The sequence below is a fragment of the Pezoporus occidentalis genome, unplaced genomic scaffold (assembly GCF_034315485.1).
Source record: "Pezoporus occidentalis ecotype Australia unplaced genomic scaffold, CSIRO_AGI_Poc_V1 ctg193, whole genome shotgun sequence".
In the NCBI taxonomy this organism is placed as follows: Eukaryota; Metazoa; Chordata; class Aves; order Psittaciformes; family Psittacidae; genus Pezoporus; species Pezoporus occidentalis.
In genome coordinates, this window is record NW_026913782.1 from 1111811 (window position 1) to 1124339 (window position 12529).

The 12529-nt window shown below is 45.0% G+C and overlaps 1 protein-coding gene across 5 annotated transcripts in view; it reads left to right on the top strand.

The window, feature by feature from the left end:
- Positions 1–614: 614 nt before the first annotated feature.
- Positions 615–12529, top strand: part of CAPN7 (calpain 7) — a 32028-nt gene continuing 20113 nt past the window's right edge. For 3 of the 5 annotated variants that reach the window (XM_062617209.1, XM_062617214.1, XM_062617212.1), the window contains exons 1-4: positions 615–764; positions 7737–7845; positions 8929–9086; positions 11435–11502. In XM_062617209.1, coding sequence (XP_062473193.1) covers positions 663–764; positions 7737–7845; positions 8929–9086; positions 11435–11502 — 437 coding nt within the window. In that variant the 5' untranslated portion in view covers positions 615–662. Of the gene's footprint in view, positions 765–1100; positions 1124–7736; positions 7846–8928; positions 9128–11434; positions 11503–12529 lie in introns of those variants that run through there. The other 2 variants (XM_062617211.1, XM_062617213.1) reach the window with 2 other exon arrangements.

The following is a 12529-nucleotide window of genomic DNA, read 5'->3' on the forward strand; positions in this document are numbered from 1 at the left end:
CCCTCACCTCACTCCTGCCCTTTGCCTTTGCGTCGCTTCCACTGCCGTGTGCTCTTGCCTCGCTCTCACTGCCCCATGCCCTCCCCTCACTCTCACTGCCCTGTGCCCCCACCTGATCCCACCACCCGTGCCGTCTCCCTCCCACCACTCTTTGCCCTCTCCTCCCTCCAGCCACCCCGTACCCTCACCTCGCTCCCACTGCCCTGCGCTCTTGCCTCGCTCCTGCTGCCCCGTGCCCTCGTCCTGCTCCCACTGCTCTTTGCACTCTCCTCACTCCCACCCTTTCCCCTCGTCCCGCTCCCACCACCCCATGCCCTTGCCCCTCTCCCACCCACCCGTGCCCTCGTGTCTCTCCCACTGCTCCTTACCCTCTCCATGCTCTTGCCGCCCTGTGCCCTGAGCTCACTCCCACACCCTGCCCTCCCCTTGCTCCCACCGCCCCGACCCTCACTCCCGCCCGCTCCTACACCCCAAAACCCCGCAGCACGGGGCACCGCTCTGCGCGCTTCCCCGGGGCAGCCTCAGTGAGGGCAGGCGGGCGTGCCCAGGGGAGCAGGCGGGCGGAATGGGGGCGGAGCCGGCGGCTGTGGCGGGGTCAGGGAGGCGGAGGGCTTGGTGTGGGGCTCGCTGCCGTTGGCGGCGGTACCGGGAGGGAGCCGGCCATGGATGCCACTGCGCACGAGCTGGACGCGGTGAGGTTCGCGCAGCTGGCGGTGCAGCGGGACCACAGCGGCCGCTACCAGGAAGCAGTCTTCTACTATAAGGTACGGGGGGAACGGAGGGCGCGTCGGCGGCAGCCGGTTCCCTCAGGGCGCCGGTGTCCGTTTCTCTTCGCTGTGCTGAGGTTTTAGGCCTACCGGTAGGTTTGCGCTCCCTCCCCGCCTTGAGCCACCAGAGGGCTGAGGGAGGTAGGGGTGGCCTAGCCGTGTCCTGCCGGTGGGGAGCGGTGCGCTGGGTTAGCGCTGCCCCGACCGCTTCCCAGCCCCCTTGGCCGGTGCGTCCCGGGGACGGGAGCGCTGCTCGGCCTGGGGCAAGGCGTGAAGGTTTCAGCCGAGAAGAGACCGGAAGGCCGGGCTTCCGCGTCGGAAGTTTATCTCCGGAGGAGCGGCGTCCTTCAGGGCGGGTTGCGAAACGCGTTTTCCCTGCCTTGTGTTACCGGGCGGGAGCACGGACTGCCCGTGCGCTGCTGCCTGCTCGGGGGCTGCGGGGAAGCGCTGCAGCGGCGGTACTTGAGAAGCGGGTAGGGGTACTTGAGAAGCGGGTAGGGGTACTTGAGAAGCGGGTAGGGGCACTTGTGCAGCTGCTGGAGACACGGATCCTCTTTGGGACGCTGCTGCTTAAGCCAGCTAAAAACGCTTCTCTCCCGCTGGTGCCCCACCTTCATTCCTGGCCTCCCCCCTACCTCTGCCAGGCTGTTCGGTTTTATGTTGGAGGTGTAAGTGCTGAGCATTCTGGAGATCTACGTGAGGGAGGCATAGGAGAAGTGGGCATACTGCAGCTCTTGAGCACGCAGCTGGGAACAACTGGCGTATAATCAAATAGAGACGTACATGGTGAAATACAAGATGCTCAGTAGTAAGGTAGCTTCAGGTCGCAAGCTACCCGTGGTGTGTTTTAAACCCACATATGAATACCCTTTATGTTAGAGATCCCACTTTATTATTTTAATGCAGCTTCCTCTTCATCTGATTCCTGTAGAATCCAGGGTGTATTTATGTTGATTCAATGTCTTGCTCGGTATCTGTGTGCTTACTCCTGGTATTTAGTAGCTTCTCTGCAACCATTATGCCTTCTTTACCTGTGCAAGTGGTCTCATTTTGTTGGATTTATGTTTTGCAAAGTTACACTAAAGTTCCGTATCCTGGAACCCATCTCACCTGTGAGAAGGGATTTCTTGGAAGCCTGTGTCTAATCATTGTTACAGTAATCATTCCACAAATTCCGTTATCCTGCCAAAATAACTTCTCTGTTAACTTGCTAAGAACTCTGTAGCTGACCTTTTACTTCATGAATACTATGTGTCTTTGAAACAATATAAAAAGTATAGTGCTGTTATCATGGTGACCTAAGCATGTGTGAAAGGATAGATACTTTTTTTTTAACCTGGTTGTTAATGTAGAGTGAGCTAAGTTTATATATGTAAAGCATATATACGCTCCTAAACCAAGTACAGTTACCCATAATAATACAACAGTGTACGTGCATGGTCTAATAGCTGTGCACAGTACTTCTTTATTACTTTATTACCTTATTTAGTACATTTCTTAGTATATCTGGAAGAAATTTTCAAGTGCTCTTCAGAAGAAAACCATATTTTTGTGCAGATAATCACTCTTGTGTGCTTCTCTACAGCATTTGAAAAATCTCTTGCATTTGCAGAATTCTTCATGATGATTTAGCCGGCTGTTCCTGAAGAATCACAGTCAATTTTAGATTAAACAAGAATAGTAAGAAAATATCACCTAGTATTTTGGAGTTACTTTTTTAGTGAACAGTGCGAATAAGCATCTGGCCTGTCACCAATTTTCTTATCAACTGCTCTAAGCGTTTCAGAGCCCCCTGGTGCAATTACTAAGCCCGTGGGAAAGCTTGGGTGCTGAACAGGATTCTGCAAGAACCTGACTTTAAGGATGAAGCACAGGAAATGATACAGTTTGTTGCTGATAGACAGCAAATGGCCTGTCTAAATGGAGTTCCTATGGATAGAAAATGCTGTTTGCTTCCTGCTACCGTGTAACTGATAGATCCTAGAGGAAAGCTGCATGTGAACCAGCTTGGGGCAACTTGCCGAGGGTGCTTTATGGAAGCGTCAAACTTATTTGGGCAGCTGACGACTGCAGCAAAACTGGTGAAGGCTGTTGCTAAGTTTGATTGTTGACCAGCATTTAGCTAATTACAGACTGATGGCCAATAGCATAGTTCAGAGTTTTTATCTCTTCAATGCCATTACTGTCTTTTGACATGATTGGTGTGCCACAGCTACACTAACTGAATTGCATGTCCATTTTATCACTGGAAACAGTTGGCATGCTGGTTCTTCAGGCAGTTTGTCAACTGCTTCAGTCCTTCAGAGGCATAAATTATAAAAGACTGTTTTCATTATGTTTACATCCTTCCATCTTCCACTGATGATGTGGGAAGGAATGGGAAGATTCAGTTCATGAACAATTGGCTACGAGACTGGTGCTACAGGCAGGGCTTTGGATTCTTTGATAATGGCTGGTTTTATAGGGCACCAGTCTGGACAATGTCAAGTGAGAAAGGTTTGTCTCACAGAGGCAAAAGGATACTGGGGCACGAATTAGCAGGGCTCATTTGGAGAGCTTTAAACTAGATTCGAAGGGGGATGGGGTTGTTGCTGGGCTTGCCCCAGTGGGGCAGCGCTCCAGAATTAATGAAGACTGGGAGGCCTCCTATAATCCTAGGGTGAAATCGGTGTGCTCAGCTCGCTCCCTGAAATGTCTGTACACCAATGCGCGCAGCATGGGAAATAAGCAGGAGGAGTTGGAAACCTGTGTTAAGTCAGGAGACTCTGATCTGGTGGCAATTACAGAGACTTGGTGGGACAGCTCACATGACTGGAATATAGTCATGGAGGGCTATGTCCTTTTCAGGAAAGACAGGCCAGCCAGGAGGGGTGGTGGGGTTGCTCTTTATGTGCGGGAGGAACTACAATGCACCGAGTTCTGTCCAGGGACAGATGATGAGCGAGTTGAGAGTCTGTGGGTGAGAATTAAGGGGCAAGCTGGCAGGGGGGATACTGTTGTAGGTGTCTGTTACAGACCACCAGATCAGGGTGAGGAAGTTGACGAGGCCTTCTACAGGCAGCTGAGAGAGGCCTCACAGTCACAGGCCGTGGTCATCATGGGGGATTTTAACTTCCCTGATGTTTGCTGGAAGGACCACTCGGCAACCCAGCCGCAGTCCAGGAGGTTTCTCCAGTGTGTGGATGATAACTTCCTCCTGCAAATGGTGGATGAGCCGACCAGGAGAGGAGCGCTGCTGGATCTCATCCTCACTAACAAGGAGGGTCTGGTTGAAGCAGTAAGGGTAGAGGGCTGCCTTGGTTGCAGCGACCACGAGATGGTGAAGTTCAGGATCTTGTGTGGTAGGACTAGTAGAATACCAAGTAGAATTGCAACCCTGGACTTTAGCAGGGCAAACTTTGGCCTTTTCAAGCAATTGCTAGGGGAAATCCCATGGGCAAGGCTGCTTGAAGGAAAAGGGGCCCAAGATAGTTGGTTGACGTTCAAGGACTGCTTTTTCCGTGCTCAAGATCGGAGCATCCCGACACGTAGGAAGTCAAGGAAGAGGGCCAAGAGACCTGTGTGGCTAAATAGGGAATTGCTGGGTATGCTCAAGTGGAAGAGGAGAGTTTACAGGTCATGGAAGGAGGGGCTGGCCACTTGGGAGGAATATAAGGCTGCTGCTAGGGGATGTAGGAAGGCAGCTAGGAGGACTAAGGCTTCCTTAGAATTAAACCTGGCAAGAAGGGTCAAGGACAGCAAAAAGAGCTTTTTCAAGTACATGGCAGACAAAACTAACACCAGAGGCAATGTAGGCCCACTGATGAACGGGATGGGTGCCCTGGTGACAGAAGATGCAGAGATGGCAGAGTTACTGAATGCCTTCTTTGTCTCTGTCTACTCTGCTGCAGGCAGTCCTGAAGAGCCCTGTACCCCTGAGACCTTAGATGAAGTCAGGTCGACGGAGCGACTTGCCTTAGTCGATGAGGAATGGGTTAGAGATCAGTTGAGCAATCTGGACATCCATAAATCCATGGGTCCAGATGGGATGCACCCACGGGTGCTGAGGGAACTGGCGGAAGTCATTGCTAGACCGCTCTCCATCATCTTTACCAAGTCCTGGGAAACGGGAGAGGTGCCTGAGGACTGGAGGAAAGCAAATGTCACTCCAGTCTTCAAAAAGGGCAAGAAAGAGGACCCGGGTAACTATAGACCAGTCAGCCTCACCTCCATCCCTGGGAAAGTGATGGAACACCTTGTCCTTGGTGCCATCTTAAAGCATATCAAGGATAAGAGGGTTATGAGGGGCAGTCAACATGGCTTCACCAGGGGGAAATCATGTTTGACCAATCTCTTAGCCTTTTATGAGGAAATAACACGGTGGATGGATGATGGCAGAGCGGTGGATGTGGTCTACCTTGACTTCAGCAAAGCCTTTGACACAGTCTCCCACAGCATCCTCACGGCTAAATTGAGGAAGTGTGGACTGGATGACCAGGTAGTGAGGTGGACTGCGAACTGGCTGAAGGAGAGAAGCCAGAGAGTTGTAGTCTATGGGGCGGAGTCTAGTTGGAGGCCTGTAACTAGTGGAGTGCCTCAAGGGTCAGTACTGGGACCGGTATTATTTAATATATTCATCAATGATTTAGATGAGGGAATTGAGTGTACTATCAGCAAGTTTGCTGATGACACTAAGCTGGGAGGAGTGGCTGACACGCCAGAAGGCTGTGCTGCCATCCAGCGAGACCTGGACAGGCTGGAGAGTTGGGCAGGGAATAACGGGATGAAATATAACAAGGGAAAGTGTAGAGTCCTGCATCTGGGCAGGAACAACCCCAGGTTCCAGTATAGGTTGGGGAACGACCTGCTAGAGAGCAGTGTAGGGGAGAGGGACCTGGGGGTCCTAGTGGACGACAGGATGACCATGAGCCAACACTGTGCCCTTGTGGCTAAGAAGGCCAATGGCATCCTGGGGTGTATTAGAAGGGCGGTGGTTAGTAGGTCGAGAGAGGTCCTCCTTCCCCTCTACTCTGCCCTGGTGAGACCCCATCTGGAATATTGTGTCCAGTTCTGGGCCCCTCAGTTCAAGAAGGACAGGGAGCTGCTGGAGAGAGTCCAGCGCAGGGCAACCAAGATGATTAAGGGAGTGGAGCATCTCCCTTATGAGGAAAGACTGAGGGAGCTGGGTCTTTATAGTTTAGAGAAGAGGAGACTGAGGGGTGACCTTATAAGTGTCTATAAATATATAAAGGGGGAGTGTCACGAGGATGGAGCCAGGCTCTACTCAGTGGCAAACAATGATAGGACAAGGGGTAATGGGTGCAAACTGGAACACAAGAGGTTCCACTTAAACTTGAGAAGGAACTTCTTCTCAGTGAGGGTGACGGAACACTGGAACAGGCTGCCCAGGGAGGTTGTGGAGTCTCCTTCCCTGGAGACATTCAAAGCCCGCCTGGAGACATTCAAAGCCCGCCTGGACACATTCCTGTGTAACACTATCTAGGTGTTCCTGCTCTGGCAGGGGGATTGGACTAGATGATCTTTTGAGGTCCCTTCCAATCTCCAGCATACTGTGATACATCTTAAAAACTGGCAAAACAGTTGTGCTTAAAATCACAGTAGCAACATCAATTGTGCATTGAATTTGCAGCACTGGTTTGAAAATCCAACAGTTGATCTTTGTGTTGTACGTAGACAACTTGTCTACAATATGTTGTCTACAATACTGTGCCTGTTTTGTCAATCTGTAGTTGTGGTGTGTCACAAATACATGTATATCCTTTGAGCAGATCTCTACAGTGCACTTTTTATCCCCACGAAATATAGTTGTATGCTAGACCTTGATGGTAGTTAATTGCTGCATATGAATGGAACAGTACTTATATTTACCGTTCTGTTGCTTTGAACATTTTATATGATGTGATTTGGTGATGGATGTTGACAAAGAGTGTGAAGTACTTGGTTCTATGATGCTTGTCAATGAGAAATTGTCCTGATAAAAAGCACAGGTTGTATCAGGATCAGTTTTAAGCTTGCCTAAGCTAGGCAGATGGGGCAAACTGCTAAGCTTGACAGAAATCATGGCCATAAGGCACACAAGAGAAATCCTCTGGCCATGGCTGTGTGCTTGACCTCTGCAGCCTTTCCAAGCCCCATCTTTGTGGAACAGTTCTCTAGTTACTGATCTCCTTCCTGCATACTCAGCCTGCTACGCGAGTACCTCCTCTACTGCTGCTGGGAAGATGGGCGCTGCCACAGAAGCGGATTTTTCCATGCGAGTAATGAGGACAGAATAGAGTTTTTATCCTCATCTTTCCGAGTGACAAATTTCAGTTCTCCTTATGCTTCTGATGCTGTGCCAGTTCTGTTTATCGGAACCCCGACAAGCCGTATAGGTTTTTTATGAGTTTAGTGAAAGGATAGGCAGTTTATGCAACTGAAGGTCTTTTTTCTTAATAGATTTATACAGTCTGAAAAAGCCTTCATGCAGGTAATATACTGTGCTTCTGAGCTGGAGGCCTATGCAATGTCCTGAAAGCAGGCTTTCATCCAGTGTTTGGTATATGTTTTTTTTGCCCATAACCTCAAGTCTGTAGCTTTAAAATTAAAGGGCAGTTTGTGGCTTGTGAGCTTTACTGAACTGATTTCAGTGCATGTTTGGAGCATGCTGATTTTACTTAAAATCTCTTAATTCCATGCATTCCTGTGTAGGCAGATGTAAGATCTGGCCTTACAGAACCTCCAAAGTTTGGTTTCTGGGTTTGTTTTTTTTTGATATTGCAGCTTGTCCCATGTGTGAGATCTTGAACATAATCTAATTTGTAACTTGAAATTTGTTATTTCCAGCACAACTTCCCTGCAGCCATTTAATCTGTTGCAGATGCAGGAGCTTGCTTTCACCCAGTTTATGGCTCCTGTAGGTCCTCTGTTTATGGGAAGTAATTTTCTAGGCAGCAAACATTAACTTTGTCTCAAATTATTTCCTTGCAGGAAGCTGCACAAGCCTTGATTTATGCCGGGATGGCAGGGTCCAACTTGGAAAATATTCAAGAAAAAATAAATGAGTACTTGGAAAGGGTTCAAGCTCTTCATTCAGCAGGTGGGTAAGGACCATTCTAACTAAACCTATGCGTAAATTTATTGAGTGGAAAGCCTTTCAGTGCTGTGAAATATGTATCAATGATGTGTACTGGTTTTCATTATTCTGATTTCCTTGTCTTTTGTGAAGGACGACAAATAAAGCAAGCACATCAGTGCTTTGGATTCTTATATGTCAGAAATGAAGTGGAGATTTACTTCCTAAGGATGTGGGTGTGGGTATCTTTTCCTTTTAAATATTCTTAGGAACCACAACTGCAGAGCAAACCTGAAAAAGTAATTCAATATAGCAACAAAAAATGTTCAGGAACAAACCAAAACTCACATCTAAGCCTCAGCTGCATGATGGATGTGAAGCAAGTGGGTTCTGGTATTCATGTAGAATTACTAACTTTGAGAGGGCAAAGAGCCCTTTGCTCTCATAAAGGTTTCCTTGTTTGATCTAGTTTTGGTGTTTATGCTTACACCAAAATCTCAAATTTTTGTACATCTGCAATTCTCAGTTAGAAGCATAGAATCACTTGGCCAGAAAGGGGCCTTGGGAAGTCTATAGACCAATCTCCTACTCAAATCACTGTAGACTTTGATTTTTGGACCAGGTTGGTCAGGTCCAGTCAAGTCTTCAAAATGCCTGAAAACAGAAATCTCCTTCAGGTCATTATATTAAATTATATTAAAGGTAGACACCTGAGGAACTTCTGTGTTACCATAGGTGACATATTTTCACAAATGGTGCAATATTTTTTGGGTTGAAACTAGATGATCTTAAGGTCCTTTCCGACCCAAAGCATTCTATGATTCTATTTTGCATAATTAAACATCCTTGTCCTTAATATAGTATGAAAGAGGTTTTATTTACATTGACTTGTGAAATACCCTGAGAGTGTATCTCTTCTTCAGGGGGTGGTAGTGGTATTGGTTTCTTGTCCTTGCAAAGATGTTTTTAGCGAAGTTAAGAAAGATTTGCTTTCCAGCCAAGAAATAGGTACTGCCTATCTGATTAGAACTGCCAGTGTTTCAGTACCCATAGCTGTTTTTACATATCTGCTGCTGTAGAAAGCTAAATACTTTCTTTTTCATTTAGTTCAGTCACAGAACACAGACCCTCTGAAGTCAAAACAACAGTTGGACTTGGAGCGTGCTCACTTCCTAGTTACACAGGCTTTTGATGAAGATGACAAAGACAATGCAGAAGAAGCTATAGAGTTGTACACAGAAGCAGTGGAACTCTGTTTGAAAACAGTATGTTAAGCTACAGATTAACTTGGTGGAATTATGTGATGGTAAGAAATTCTTCCACTTATGCAAGTGACTGGCCCTTAAAGGCTGGCTTAAAAATGGAGTACCTGTATTTCTAAAACCTGATTTTTAATTGGTTTGTTGGTTTTATGTTTTTGGGTTTTTAGTTTGTTCTTTTTTACTTCTTCCACTGTTTGTTTTTTTTTTTTGTTTTGTTTTGGGGTTATTTTTTGTTGTTGTTTTTTGTTGGTTTTTTTTTGTTTGTTTCTTCTAGGATTTGTACTATGTTGCTATTCAACAGTGTAAATTCATGGGGACTTGAGATTTATGTGTTTTTCCTGAAATGGATTATACTAAAACCTAGAAGTATTCTGTAACTGTTTGCATGTTAATTTTTGCTCTGGAGCAGATGCAACACTAAAACAGAGATTAAACCAGTTAAAACGGGAGATGGCTGGCTGATGTGTCAGCTGTATTGCTTTCTGACTACATTAAAGGAAGCAATTTAAGGGGAATTTTTGTGTGTAACAGTTTCTGAGAAAATAACAGACTCCTGATGCCAAAACTGGTAAAAATACTACTTGATTACTCAGTGCTTGACATTAAAGCTGTTACATGTGAATTTAATTCACACTGAAATTAATGGTAAGGATCAATTGGCTATTATGTAAATGATGAAGAATGTAATTACAGGTACTGCTTTTTTCCCTTAAGTCCAGTTGCCTTAAATCACTCATTACAGGAAGAGGCTCACCATCATAATGTAACTCCACCAAGTCTGTTTTTCTCTTTTTTTTTCCTTTTTATAATGTAAATATATGTGGGTTGTTGGGAGGGGAGTGTTACATTTGTTAAATGCTAGAGTAAAATCTTCTTTCTGAATTCTGTAAACTGTTATTATGTAGACTAACATACCCTGGTGATAAAGTGTAACCGGATGAGGACTAGAATTGCTCTAGTTTTTTCCGCTTGAGCTGCTGGAGCAGAGCATTTTCAGTCTATTAGATAACATTTACTGCAGCAGCATACTGTTTTTCCTCTGCTGTGTTCCTCCTTCTCTTGTGTCAGTGAGTGCAAATATTACTTACATATACTGAAGTTAGTCTGAAATTATCTCATGTTAACAACTGCCTTTATCACGTATTTCATTAAGTAGAGATACTGGTGAAGTTTCTTTTAATCTTGACTAGCATATGAATTGGCTGAAATGACTGTAGGCTTTGTCCCTCAGGGTGGTCAGAAAGTACCACCTTCTTCCCAGGATGAAAGAAGACTGAAGGAACTCTGCTATCTTGAAGCTTTACTTCTTTCTCCTCAGTATTTCAGGTGGAGAGATTTAGTTCTTCCTTACTCTTGAAGTACTTGGAGAGCAGCCATTCCTCCTCTTCTATGGCTGACTCCTAGATAAGTGTGCTGGTGTTCCTGCTTATCTTCATACATCTTTCAAAGTCCTTTCTAACCAGGAACTCTGGAGTGTAATTTAATTGCAAATGAAAATATTTGCTTATAAAGGGTGTTTCTAGTTTTGTTTCTTGATGTGAAACTAGCTTGCCTTCCGTTTCCTCAGTTGACCTAGCTGACTCAGTAGAATCTGCAAAGGCACAAGTCTAGAACTTGAAACCTGCTTGTGGATGTTAGAGGAGAAGGGACACCTCATGCTGTGCCTCTTGCAGATTCTTTAGCTGCAGTAGCCATGCTTCATCTGTAAGGAAAACAAAAGCATAAACTGTCATAGCTGACCTCCTAACTGAGAAGTTAGGACTCTTGATACCTATTTTAGTGCCCTCTCATAGATTATTTTATGCCTTTGCTTGCAGGTTAAAAATCTTGTTCTTGCACATCTGTCTTGTTTGTTTGTATTTTAAAGTAAAATTGTTTGTTTGAAAGTAAATGTTCAGATTTTTTTTTCCTAAGTTACCATGCTTATTTTTGACTAATTTGGGAAAAGGATTGGAACACATTTAAGCTCAGTAGTATGGATAACATTTGTTTTTGTCTTCTTTCTGCTCATAATGTTTTAATATAGTTAATTCTTCTGGAGAATTGTTGTTGTGTACAGTGTTTCCCATGCTGAAGAATTTTAAATACCATTTATGGTCTAGAAACGCTTACTTAGAACAGCAAAATTACATTTGCTCACTTAGGATGCTTTTTATACTAAGATATAAAAAAAAAAAAAAAAAAACCAAACCAAAAAAAACCCAACACATTTGCTCATCTCAAAAGAGAATTGGAAAAAATAACTAGTTGCTCTTTGCTGCAACCTGTAAGTGTGGAATTTTACAAACTGAGCTTATAAAACTGCTGGGTTTTTTGGATATGTAGGTTTTTCCTTTTATTTTGTATTTAAGGCTACTGAAACTTCAGAAGCAGGCCTCCAGTCCAAGCTGAAACAGCTGGCTCGACAAGCACTGGATAGGTGAGTACTGCTAATGTTAGTGAAGATACTTGCTGTCAGGTCTAAATGTGCTCTATGGGTTGGATTCTCAATCTAGCATGTCTATTCTGTACTGCAAACTATGGATTTTGAGTAAAGTTTGCTCCTGTAGAGATCTCCTTGCAGATAGCTGCCAGCTGCTATGCCACTGACTACAGCAGCTCTTGTGCCAGCCCTGTGGGAATATTGGGGCACACAGAATTAGGAAAGGACTGTGTATTTGTTGGTACCAATCCACTACTTCAGTATTCAGAGATATAAGTTGGAGTACTCTACTACAATTATTGGCTTTTATAAAAATGCTGAAACACAGAGATGTGTTTCACATTCTGTGTGAAACACAGAGAAACGGATAGGGTGTCAATGTCCCTTCATCAGGAAGACAGTTTGGAAACTGGGACATGCCTATCTTGATGGTAGGAATCTAATTGTAGTGTAGGTATAGTGAAGTGGAGTCTATATCTGAAATGAATTACACGAGCATAAGTTCACTCTTAATTCTTTTCAAATCAGCTGTTTGGTGCTGAATAATGGACTGTGTTGGGCTACATTTCAGCATAAGCTCATTTTTAGCATTCTCAGTCTGTGTTAAGAAACAAACAAAACTTTTTGCATGTATGTGACTATCTATCAGCTTAATGCAACAGCAGCAAACATAGCTTCTGAATACACAGCCTTCAAGCCATTGAAATGCTGGGTTGTGAGAATGCTAGTGGGTTTTTTTCTGCTTTTGTAGCTGTTAGACAAATCAAATACTGAAGGTATGAGGGGATGCATATCAGTTTTCTCTGCCTGTGTTTCAGTGGCCCCGTTCATTACCTGGAAGCTCAGAACACCTACACCAATTCTCCTATTAACATAATTTAAAGGCAACTGTTCTGGTTTTGGCTGTGATGGAGTTAATTTTCTTCCCTGGTAGCTGGTATAGTGCTGTGTTTTGGCACTAGTCTGAGAATAACGCTGGTAACACACCAAGGTTTTAGTTGTTGCTCAGTAGCAATTACTGTGA